Source organism: Corvus hawaiiensis, chromosome 18 (genome assembly GCF_020740725.1).
Source record: "Corvus hawaiiensis isolate bCorHaw1 chromosome 18, bCorHaw1.pri.cur, whole genome shotgun sequence".
Taxonomy (NCBI): domain Eukaryota; kingdom Metazoa; phylum Chordata; class Aves; order Passeriformes; family Corvidae; genus Corvus; species Corvus hawaiiensis.
Window position 1 is genome coordinate 5,900,900 of NC_063230.1, and position 12,783 is coordinate 5,913,682.

Genomic DNA, 12,783 nt, shown 5'->3' on the forward strand with positions numbered 1-12,783 from the left:
TTGAGATGGGCTGTGTCTGCCTGTGGGCGCGAGGCAGCGCCGCGTTTCTGTGACAATGCTCCGAGTCATTCACTGAGCTCCAGAGATGGGGAGGAAGCCCCTGGGGAGGCTGGTGCAGGAGAATTGTAGGAGTCTTCTTCCTTCCTGTCTTGTCCTTAGGAGGATGCAGCACGCTCTCAGGAATGGAGAGACTGCCTTCCTCTCCTGAACAACCAATGTGGCTGCAAAAATGGAACAAATTTCTGATTTTTGTACTCTCGAGTTTGTGTTTTTGGACATCCTCACTCTTCTTGAGCTTAAATCACTTGTGCTGATCTGTACAATTTAGTTCTGTTTCTTCTGAATAGTTTGGTCATGCAGCATTTATGTCAATTAACACAAACCTCCCGTTCAAAACCAGAATGGGTGCCCTGGAGAGCAGAAATTGCCTTTCCATGTGGATCAGTGCAGCCAAGTCTTTCCTGAAGCCTCGCCTCAGCAAGTCTGTGCTGCTATAACATTACCTTTAATGGGTGGTTTCCAAAACCTGTTGGTCATACTTGTTACAGCTTCTATAGTTTTGGTGTAGATGTAAGGAATAACTGTTCCATTCAATTGCAGAGAAAACTCTGTCAATATTAGTTACCTATAAAATGGACTGTCTTCACTTTTCTACAGTCCTGCTATAGATGATTTCATTTTATGAACCAAAATAATGATAAATGGTACAAGGAAACATGTAGAGTAGCCCCTGGGAGCTGCCTCTAAATGATTTTGAGAAGGGCAGATGTCTTGATTTCATCTCTCACGAGCTAACTCTGAGGATGCCTGCTGACAGTTTAAGCACTCTTATTGCTAGAGGATGACTTGCCAGGAATAGGATTTTAAAAATCTGGATTTCTGCCCACTTTTTGGGCTATCACTGTAACTATATTGTCTTGAAAATGTAATTTCCTGGAAGAGCCAAGGTAAAGAGTCTTTTCAAAAAAACAGACTACATCAGTGCTGGGCACAGCACCGGTTTCACTATCTTGTTTTGGAAAAAACAGAACACACCCTCTTCTGCCCCAGTAACAGAGGGATTGATTGGATGCAGAAACCCACAGGTACATCCATGGGTTCCTCCTCCTCCCTGTCCTCTGCTGGTTTGTCCTTTCACAACAGGAGTGATGAACTTGTCAATTGTGTTTCCCCTTAAGAATTTATGGATGAATAAGTGCTAGATTTATAGCCTCAGACATGCTAAGAAAGTGAAAGCTGATTATCTGAAGAGGGAAATGTGGTATAATTTAGATTGCCCACATCCTCATGTTTTTTTCTTCTTCTAATACCTGTTTGTCTCAAACATGGGTCAAACAATTTGAAGGAAAGTTCTGCCACTAACAATGTGTTGTTTTCACCCCATCCTTTAATACCTTTAATAATTCTTCTTACAGCACATAAAAGGTACCACCAGGTATTCCTAACATTCATTAGCTGAATCATTAATAAACCAGACTTCCTTCACTCTAGTGAAACCAAAAAGGGTCAAACCTGTGTTTTATTCTTCTGTTTCTCTTTAAGTATTTCATGTCTGATTTGTCCTAATGAAGGTAGCTGCATATGTGGATGTGTATACCAACAGAAATAAACTGTGTCAGTATTAAGAAGGCAGAAGAGTGGGTTTTCTGATACTGCTTGGTTTTGGACCCCTCAGTACATTATTAGTTACCTTTGAAATTATTTTTCTGTGGAGAAGAGACCCTCCTCCAAAAAACTGCAATGGGAAAAGACATTTATAGGTGAAATTTTAAAATGGATAAAAACTAATTTGTGAATATCTTATGTGTTCTGCCTTTCAAACAATTAAAACGTTTTGTAGAGTTTGGTAAATTTTCCACAAGTTCCCAAGCACTTTGCTGAATTCTGCCAAGTTTTATAAAAATGTAACACTCTACAAGTGGCAGTAAGGCACTCCCAAGGAAGGGAGCCCGAGCCATTGTTCGTTTTAGGACTAAATGAGGTCTCTCACATGGCAGCTACCTGAAAACCTGCATTGGCTAGTATCAAACCCCCAGGTGCTCTGAACAAAACTGGCCCTGAATCTGAGCCCCAGGATGAAGCCCTGGGCCAAGAACAATTGCTGCTTTCCAGGCTCCATGGTGCCAGCAAAGGCTCTGTGGGCGCTGTGCCCAGCCACGTGCCCCTGTGCAGGCATTTGTGTAAAGATATTCCCAGGGGGAGGACAGGTAGCTCCAACACCCTGGAAAGAGAGGGGAAATTTTCCTTCCTGCAGCCAAACAGAAAACTGTTCTGAAGTTACTGAGGCTGCTGCTTGCTCTCTGTGCTGGATTCAGGCACGAAACATGCAGGTCATACAGTGCCAACTGCAGGCCTTTTCCTCTGATGAAAGCTGCTTTTGCTGCTGCAATGCTTCTCTGGGGAAACATTATTAAGGTGCAGATCCCAGCTGTTTGGAACTTTGGGACTGATTTATCCCATGTGGTGGTGATTTAAACTGCAGCTTTGAGGTGGCACTGGGATGTTTTTCTGACAGAGGACATGAAGAACTGGCTTCTCAAAGTCTGGAGTAGGAAGAATAGGGGAGATGAACACCAACCCTGAATAAAGTATAGGATGTGCAAGGGACCTTTGTGCTGAGAATGGCCTGTTTCAGTAGTTGCTTTAATTCTCTAGGGTTGCCTTCTGAAATGCTCATATGTGAGCATCTAAACCAGTGATTTAATGTTTTATTGTCACTTTGAGCCATATTTCTTTCCCTGCTCACCATAAACCTTTTGACTTTATGGCAGGCATTTCCTACATATGCTCATGTTAAACAGATTTAGGGCAGGTTCAGCCTAATGGGAGAAAAGAGTAATTCCCCTCCTTCTTTGAATATGGGTATGGCTTTAAAAGCAGTGGCTTCATGGCCTGCACAGAACTTGCTGTTACCAAGGTTTTATTCAGGAAGCTGATCATGTCACAAGCAGAACTGTGTCTGCCCACCATTCCTCTTCCGCTGTTTAGAGAAGAGCTAATGCTGGGCACCTGTGCCCACCTGCAGGACTCCACCTCCCCCATCCCCATAGCATGGACAAGCACCAGGATCAGTTGGTACCTGGCAACAGGGGAGAAAGGTTCCTCACTGAGGGGTTTGGGAAAGGTTGTTTAGTTGGTACATGTGAAGGTATCAGTTTTATTTCTTGCCCTGCCACAGATTTCCTAGATGACCTGGGATTGCCAGAGTCTCTCATTTCCAGATACATGTAATAGGGATTGAATATCCTGCTTGGTCCTGTCCCTGATGGCTGCAGCTGCCTGAGGTGTTTGGCTGTTGAGTGGATGTGTTCAGGGAGCAGCATTTTGTAGTGATTTGTTAAACACCTTTGAGCACTGCTGGAATTCAGATGAAAGCCCTCAGCTGAGCACAGGCTTTCTGGGTGATGCAGTAGAGGTGTCTGAAAAATGCTCCACACCTGGCAGAGGATGTGCAGTGCTGTCCAGCAGAGGAGGGTTTGGAAGACAAGCAGGATGGCTGGACACTGTGATGGTGAGTTAGGCCAGCTACATACCGTGCAATGTATTGAAAGACTTTAAGTGCTCCCTGAAGTCTCTGTGGACAGAGTACGAGCTCTGCCTTCCACCCAGTCTCACAGACTCTGTGCAGGAATCTTTGTCTCCATGGCACAGAACTTAATCCAAGGACTCAGAAGTGTCACATCCACAGCCAAGTTACTTTAGGCAGTCCAGAGGAGCTGTACATTCACCAAGGGCAGCTATTCTCCTGCAGTCATTTTGCCAGCTGGGTGGCTGGGAGAGCAGCAGGGCAGGTGAAACTATTTTGGGGAAAACATTCGCATTTTCATGTGTTTGCAATAGTTGGTTTTGCTTTTTAGAGGAGGCAGGTGACCCTATCCCCACACCCAGTGCCACCATGAGCATCCCTGTGCTCTGCACTAACATCCTTTGTGTAATTTCACAAGTAGAAGTGTTTGTTTGTGTGGCAAGTGCGTTATTTCCAGGAAGCAGGACACAGACAATCCAGTGCTGTCTGGACACATCAGACGTGCTGCAAAGTCACCTACCAGCTGTGCAGAACATGAGCTGCAGGTGTGACTAGCTCCTTTCAGCAGCTTGTGTCTCCTGCATGGTGCCAGCAACTCACAGGATAGGGGTTGTGTCTGGGAAGCCCTGAACTTACCCTGTAGAGCTCTGCAGCATGGAGAATATGGAGAGTGGCTTTGACCTGGCTGCTGTGAGCCTGCAGAGATACTGAGACAAAGTACACAAAGATGTACACAAAGTCTTCAATGACATCTCTAAGTGGATAAAAGGAAAGAGTCCAGGAAAGCCCATCTGGACTGTAACCCTACCTCAGCCAAGTCAGTCAGAGGTGCCTCATGTGGATCCTAGAAATTAAGCTCTCCTAAACAAATTAACACTTCTCAGTGGGTACCTGGCCAACACAAGGCCATTGACTATGTCACGAGATGCTGTGAGCTTTCTGTCTTAACCTTTGGAGATACTGAGCAAGGTGTTATGGACACGAACTCCAGCACAATACCCTGCAGCTGGAAAGCTGCTTGGGTTGAGTGCTGTTCCAAAGCCTTGTAAAGTTTCTTGCATGGGAATTCCCAGAGGGTAAGAGGGAGGGGGAAGTGGGGGGGAGTGTTTGTCTGGAGAAGTAAGGAATATATTTTTAGTGGAAGGGAAGGGACATCTCTAGTCGTGGGATAACAGCTGCACAATTTCAAAATTCCTCTGACAAGATGTAGCTAATTCCAGGGCTGCAGGGTTTTGATGGGGTTTTTTTGGTTGTTTTTTTTTTTCTTTTTGTTTCTTGGGGGTTTTTTGTTTTGCTTTGTTTGTTTGTTTTGGTTTTTGTTTTTCCAAGCTTCAAGGGCCTTCAGCCACTCTCTTGCTCCCTGAGTGTACATTTCAAAGTGAAGATGCTGTTTTGATGTGTTGATGAAGTCTGAATGGAGCAGCTCTTTGCTACCATTCATGCTGTGCCCTTTGCATCCCTTAAGCACTGGGCAGGATCCACTAATTGCTGGAAAAAACCTTTTTCTCCCTCAGAATCAGCTGAATTCCTCCCTCATTTCTGGAAGGACAATTTAGGTGTGTTTTGCATGCTGGGAATTGTGTGGTTGGCTCCCTTATCCACTCACTCTTTTCTGATTTTGAAATGCAACTGAGAAAGGGAAATTCAAGCTTGATGGGTCTTTTTTTTTTCCAAGGCCCATTGTCAGGGATTTAAAGCACGATCTCCATTCTTTACTGTGCAAAAGCAGCCTCTCTCCTCCCCTGTCTTGAAGTTGTGTTGGGATAGGAGCATGAACCTGTGGGAGTAATTATTTCATTGGGAGATGGAAAGATTTCTGTGGCTTGTTATATTATTTCTTTTAATGTTTGTTTTCTGAGAGAATTCTGGGGACAGAGGGAGAAGGAGCACTGGGTAAACACTGGGAGCCCAGCGCTACCATCGGATCGCAGACACACGGGGTCAAATACAGTGTGGGACTCACGCTGGACAATGTGGGAATCCAGCCATCTACTTTCCATGCTGAGCATTACCCAGGGAAGGCAGTTGCACTGAAATGTTAAACTGCTGCCCTGATTTACATTTTCAGAGGGAAGAACTGGTGGAGTCAGCTCAGGACTCGCAGTAACCTGCGAGGCCTTGGAAACTGGCTGATATTTCAAACAAACCAAGGTCTCTGCTACACTGTCAGATTCTTACCATGTTGCTTATTTTTTCTTTCAACAGATCTTGGAGAATTTACTGTTAACTGGCTTCAGCCAGGTGTATCAGTACCTCCACCCCTGAGGTCCCTTTGGTGTGTGCAGTGCAGCCCATGGCACACCTGTAGTTGACAATTGTCCTCAGCTTAATTCCTCCTTTCTGAGAAAGACATGGGGTTGGCTTAGCTGGGCTGGTGAGGAAAACTGCTGACTTGTCTCAGTTATTTCAAGAAGGTTGGTGGTGCTGGTCTTCCTAAAAGTGCCATTGTGGAGCAGAGTGAGATGCTATGCAAAGCAATGCCAACCTGGCTGCTGCAACTGAGCCAGCAGGATTTCCCTGGAGCGCACCAGAATGTGGACACAGGGCTGGTGGCACTGTGCCTCCAGGTTCTTTTGTGCTTTTTGGTTTACAGATCTACTGCAAGACAGACCTAACAATTCCATGCTAAAAGGCTGCTCTTTTGCCAGGAAGGAGACACTGCCTTAGCCTTTGGCAAGAGACCCACAGTGATCTTCATCACAAGGGTCAGAGCAGTACTATTGGTTATCCAGGCTGCAAGATCTGTGTGCACACCCAAGTGGACTGGTGGAGTGAAGGAGCACAGATGAAAACTGAATTAATTTCCCTGCTTTTCTGTCAACTATTCACCCCTTAAAGGAAAGGGGAGGGAAATAGGTGGCAGACAGTGTCACCATGGAGTCCTTGCTGTGCTGCATGAGTTCTGCACAGCAGAGAGCCCTCTGATCAAGCAGGTGCCTTTCTCACTGTCTTCTGGAACATGGGGCCATTGTGAGGTTGCATGGGTGCCAGGAGCTTGTTGAATGACACTGATATAGCTCCCATCTCCTCTGCTTTACAGGTACAATGGCTTGGTGACCGGCTCTCGAGCCAAAGGCATCATTGCCATCTGCTGGGTGTTGTCCTTCATCATCGGCCTGACCCCAATGCTGGGGTGGCACAACCGCGCCCAGATCGAAGATCTGGGTTCCAACAGAACCTCTCCCATCAACTGCAGCAACAGCATGGTGGCGTGTCTCTTCGAGGCCGTGGTCACCATGGAGTACATGGTCTACTACAACTTCTTTGCCTGTGTGCTCCTGCCCCTCCTTCTCATGTTTGGTATCTACTTGAAAATCTTCATGGCAGCCCGGCGCCAGCTCAAGCAGATGGAGAACAAGATGGTACATGGGGAACGTTCCCGCTCCACGTTGCAGAAGGAAGTCCATGCAGCCAAGTCTTTAGCCATCATTGTTGGGCTGTTTGCAGTCTGCTGGCTTCCACTACACATTATTAACTGCTTTACCCTTTTTTGCCCAAATTGTGCCCACGCTCCCCTCTGGCTGATGTATCTGGCTATTATCCTGTCTCACGCTAACTCGGTTGTAAACCCCCTTATTTATGCCTACCGGATCAGGGAGTTCCGATACACCTTCCGTAAAATCATCAGCCAGCATATCCTGGGCCGGAAGGAGCCGTTCAAGGCGGGAATAGCCAGCTCCAGGACTTCCACCCATGGTGGGGACACAGAGAACGCCAGCATACGGATCAGTGAGTATGCACTAGAGGTATACACCAACGGAGAGATCCACAGGGATCCCGAAAAGCAGGACTTAAACAGATGCAAAGCTGGCTTGGAATGGCACCAGAATGGAAATGCTCTGGACCTGGAGACAAATGGGCATCTCCCACATTCCTGCAAAAATGGAATTCTCTCAGATGCATGCCTGAACAGGGAACTTCAGAGTGAAGAGCTAATTGATGCCCAGGTGTCTTACTCAGATCTGGAAAGAGCAGCCTTTGCTGCAGCTGATGTTTCCTGATGAGACTTTCGAAGTTTTCCTGGTAGAATTATTTTTTTTTCCATTGGTGACCTCTGCCATGGCAGAAAGGGAGGTTGGGGGGCGGGGGGAGAGCAGTGTATTCAGATTGCTGTGGAGAAAGGGGTCCATATCCAGGACTGTTGGATGATCCTAAACACCAGACTGGAGAAAAGCCAAGAGACCACTGAAGTGGACTAAGGAAGGAGGGACACGTTACCCATCGATGACCTGTCACCAAGAGCAGTGCCAAGGTCAAGGATGGCATTCCAAGTTCAGCACTGGGAGACTGCTGATTCAGGGATTTCGTGACATTGTCCTGTACTGTGCCTGTGGTTGTATGTTGGTTTCACTGTCTTCACCAGTGGAAACAGAAGCGTGGCTGGAAGTATTCCCTGAATAACAAAAAGCAACTGGGAAGGGCCTCCTGTGGCACTGCAACAAGCAGAAGGGGGGATAGCAAAATCTATTGTCAGGAAGGATGCCAAGAGCTGCTTGGAGAGGGAAGGAATTTACCTGATGGGAACTCTGGATACTTTCAACCATGGCACTTTGTCTTTCAGTTTGTGTTTTTAAAGCTTATACTGCAACAGGTTGCTCCAACATTTTTTTCCCACATGATGATAAGGTTACTTTACATTAAGTTACAAAAGATGGGCAAGAACTCATACCCATTCCCTGAGCGCTCAGTGTTCCAGATTCCCTTGGCAAATATAACCTCTTAGCTCTCCACTTTGTCCAACAAGTCACCAAAGCAGAGCCTGTAATACAGATGTCCCTTGGCAAAAGGGCTGTTGGCAGGACGTGGTGCTGCAGGCCAGGGCTGTGAGCTGTGTCCTCCCAGCAGGACTGTGAAGGGCTGTGGGTGTGTGAGCTCTCTGTAGGCTCGTGGCACTTTCTGCTTTCCCCCATCTCTGTGCTTGTCCTCCTGAGCTCCTAGAATGCAAATTCTTTCCAACGGCCCCAGATGTGTGCGAGGTGATACTCCAAATTTCAGTCATCTTCATCTTCACTCAACAGGCTGCGGGACTTTTTCTTCTTTCTTGGGATAGGAAGCAATCCACACACACACCTTCCACTTAATTTTGAAATTCCAATGAGCTCTATTTAAACACCTTTTCTCCTGTGATTTCAGTTTTTTCCTGTGAAGCCTGGGGTGTCCCTGTGGTGCAGAGGCCAGCAGAGCTGGGCCTGTCTGGTTAGAAGATGCTCCTACTCTGAGAAGCTGAAAGGTGTCCGTAGTATTGGAACTCAGCTTAGAAACTGCAGTTTCTACTTTCTGTAGAAGAGAACAGGCAAATTTGTGCTGCAGCGAGTGTACACACTGATGTGGTTTGTTGCAGAGGTGTTTCACAGTAATTTGATAATTTTCTGGGTCACAGGAAGTCTGGCAGCTCAAGGACAGCAGAAAACCACATCAGCTTGAATTCTACCTGAAGATTTGGTTCTGGGTTTTGTTTTTCAGACAAATAATCCATGTTCAATACTACCAGCCTTCCGGAGAGAGAGGCAGCAGTGGTCCTACTGGGAAATGAAAACTCTGGTAATTCCAGGTACAATGGAATTACCTGAAGCTTATTCCCTAGCTGAAAACATCAGAAATATCATCCCCCAATCTGGTTCCTCCTTGTGCCTGTCCCCTAACATTTCAGAAGCCAAGGGAAACTGGATTTTCGTACTTGAGGAAGAGCAGGCTAGGTTTGTGTGTTCTTATTTCATGTTTATTTTATATATTGTAAACTATTGAAAAGAAAAATCAGTTTTATTTTGAGGAGAATTTTCTTTTTGCCAATTTCCCTACATGAATGTAGGGAGAAGTTTGTGATGCTGAATGTGTTTGAGTACGTAGCTGCTCCGGGCTAGCACAAAGCTTACTGTGAGATGGATAAAAAGATGTGGCTGCCACCACAGTCTTTAGCAGAAAGACAGGCCAGTTTGTGAAACAATAGATTTCATGGTTTAATTGAACTGCTGCTTTCTTGGCAGGGCTCTTCCCCCTTAGTCTGATGTCAGAGGAGAGGATTATCACTGCAGCACCATTAAGGAACACTAAGCCATTTCTCTGTGACTGATGTCATAGGTAGCTCCTCCGTAGGGTGACTCGAGATCTCGTTACTCTTTATCTTTCTTGATGGAATATTTCTGTAGGTTATTTGTGTGATGGCTCTTCTGACCTCCTGTAACAGTGGCAGAGGAACTCAGGAAAATGGGGGACTGTTCTCTTCAGGCCTCAGCTGGGAGCTGAAATGGTTCTAAGAATAACACAAGATTACATCCGGCACTCATGTCAATAACAATTAGGTCCACAAAGACACAGAGCAGGGAAGGAAGTGTGGGAAAATACCAGCACGGCTCTCATGCTGGAACACACGCGAGTGCAGAAGTGTTGCCTATTGAGCTTTAGTTACCATTGTGAAGGGATGATTTGCACCACACTGGATCAGGCTTTCAACAGCTGGTGTGGATTGGTTGCTTTCTATTGTTTCCTGAGCGTCTCCACACTCACTTGTGGCAGTTTCTTGCTTGGTTGCCCCAAGAATCAAGTTGATCTATGTTGATGGACAAACTTAGGATTGTTTTGCTTTCCAGATTGCTCTGGAAAACTTTCCTGCCCAACCAGATCAAGCTTACTGACTTTCCAGATGTCTTGAATTTAGCTTTTGTGTTACTGCTTGAGCTGCCCTCCAAGTGTGTCCAGTCTCTTTCAATATTAGTGATCCAGACTTGAAGTGAAAAGGGTGTGTGAAGGGGGTGGGCTGTGTGCAGGAGGAAGTGCAGGGCACAGAGAGTGTGGTTTGTGGAGCTCTCTGCAGTCACAGGAAGGAAGGGGTGGCAGCTGCACCACATGCTAGGCCTTGTGGCAAACATATGGCCGAGATGGACCCTCAGCGGATGTTTCTGAAGCAGTTGTTGGGGAGAGCAGGAGCCTTTTGAACAGAATTTTGGACTTCTTATTTCTTGTTTCCTAGTGATCATAATTTCAGGGCTTCCTGCTTTTTGGTTTGTTTTCCTTCAAAAAAAAAGAAGCAATAGGTCCCATCAATAAAGTGTGCTCTTTCCTTCTCCTGGAAGCTCTCCACTCTTGAGAAAAGTACCCACCTTCCAGACTTCCTAGGACCACTCATACCCCCATTTTTCTTCCAGCTGGAGAACGTTTAGCTGATCCAGCTGTTCTGCATAAACAGAGATGGTGCCAAGACAAAGGGAAGAATGAGGTGACTATCAGGAGAGGCTGGAGAAGACCTTGGGAATCCCAGGTGCAGTGGGTCCAGAGAGTAGGAGCTGGGGTCAGAAGAGACTAATTTCATTGAATGAGAACTTCTTGCTAAAAAATCTGAAGATGCATAGAGACATGTGGTGCCTGATTTGGCGTGAGGGCATTCCATGAATTTCATCATTCCCTGAAGACTCGTAGGCTCCAGGGTTTATTTGCTTTATAAGAGTTTTGAAGAAAGCAAAGTTTGATCAGTTGCCAGGAGTAATTTTATCAAGAGTTCTTGGGGCTCTCTCCTCAATAGGGCACTGGTTTTTGTGTGTGCAAATAAATGCACTTACAGCTGAGTCCTGCAGAGTCCCTTTTGGATCGGTGATATTTCAAAGCTCTGTGCAAGCTTGAACTGCAGCTCTTGAACAGAGAAGCAATTTGGCATGGTGGGACAGCTGGGAATACTGGAGGCAGAAAGGGTTTCTCACTGGTCCCAGCTGGTATTAGGGTGCAGGTGGACTTGGAGTGACATAGAATAGTCTGAACCTTTGATCAGTTTTTGAAAAGAGGCCTCAGGAGATGCTGGTGGATATAGAGAAGTCTCTAAGTTGTGGGAGACTGGAGGGTCAGGATGGACAAGAAATCTTAGTAGTGAAGGAGGATTTGTAGAGTGGGTGTTTGGGAGGATTTCAGGGGAGCAGGAATGTGCTGGGAGGTGCTGTGGGGTGTAAAGATGATGCTGGTTTGAGACCTAGTGTGTGACTTGCTGAGGAAGGACTCTGGAAGGGATGTACAGACTTACAGCTCTCCTGGGGTCATTGCAAGGATCAGCCCTGCCTGGGGTGTGCAGAGGGTTGACTTTGTATGGTCTGTAATGACTGAGGCAGGGATGGTTCTTATGGATTCTGGCCTTTCCAGATACCTTGTCCCCTTCCATGAGCACATCCAGCTATAACAAATCCCATTCTGCTTCCATGAGCATGGGCCCTACCTAACACCAAATCCATCCAGCCAAGTTCTGTGGAAGGACAAACAGGCTGCAGTGGTGCTGCAATGCATTAAACCTGCATGCAATACTCTCTGGTGGTGTTTGCTAAGTTCAGCTGCCTAAAAGTCAGTTCTCTCCCAATTTGTTTTGGGCATCAAATTGCACTGAGTCATTTCAGAGTTTTGTCTTTCCAGCCCTGAGCTTCTTGGCTGCATTATGGCGAAACACATCAAGAGTAACAAAAATCACCAGTTCTTCATTTGCATGAGAGGTGACTAACACTGACAGATGAGAATCCCCAAACTGGGGCAATGTTGTGTGTAACTCCCCATCTTACTTGCCTGCTGGGGCTGTTCACACAAGGGATGTGTTAAAATCAAGACTGGGACCTGGGAACATCCTTCGCTCCCCCCACTGTCTCGGGAGCTGGTGTTCCTGCCCTATGAAGAGGTTCTCTGTGGTCTGCAAACCAAGACACTATGAACACCCTGCTGCACATGCTGTCAGTATGAAACAATTACTCTTTTAATTTAAATGTTTTATGATATAGGTGTTGTTTTCCCTCTGTCAGTAACCATTGGGAGGGGGGAAGGGGGGAAGGGGATAGGAGAATCTGTGCATGCAAATGTATTTCAAGTGCATTGACCAAAGGTTTTTTTGAATCTGTGAAGTTTTCATATCTGTGAAGTCACCAGACTGCTGGGCAGTGAGGAGCCGCTGGTGCTGCGGAGTCTGTCTTGGTTACGTTTCTTAATAAGCATTAAAATAATAAAATATATTTGTAAAAGAGAGTGTAAGTGCCTTTGTCCCAGGAAGATCCGGCTGGCTGGCTCTTGTGTGCGAGTATTTTCTTATTATATTATTAGCTGTCTCCATAGATCGATCCTTCTGGAGTGCTCTCTCCCTGGTGCTGCCTGTACTTTCACAGAAGAGATTAGCATGGACTAAGGTGACAGACCCAAATGGACTAGAAGGCTCCTCCCATCTCTGACGTCCCGGGATCTGTCATCGTGGCAGTAGGAGAAATCATTCACAGCTGTGTATGGAACACAAAGTAGAGCTGTTT

General features: G+C 46.2%; 1 protein-coding gene across 6 annotated transcripts in view; it reads left to right on the forward strand.

The window, feature by feature from the left end:
* Positions 1-12,508, forward strand: part of ADORA2A (adenosine A2a receptor) — a 29,783-nt gene extending 17,275 nt beyond the window's left edge. For all 6 annotated transcript variants that reach the window (XM_048323068.1, XM_048323071.1, XM_048323069.1 and 3 more), the window contains one exon: positions 6,567-12,508. In XM_048323068.1, coding sequence (XP_048179025.1) covers positions 6,567-7,527 — 961 coding nt within the window. In that variant the 3' untranslated portion in view covers positions 7,528-12,508. The remainder of the gene's footprint in view (positions 1-6,566) is intronic.
* Positions 12,509-12,783: the final 275 nt, after the last annotated feature.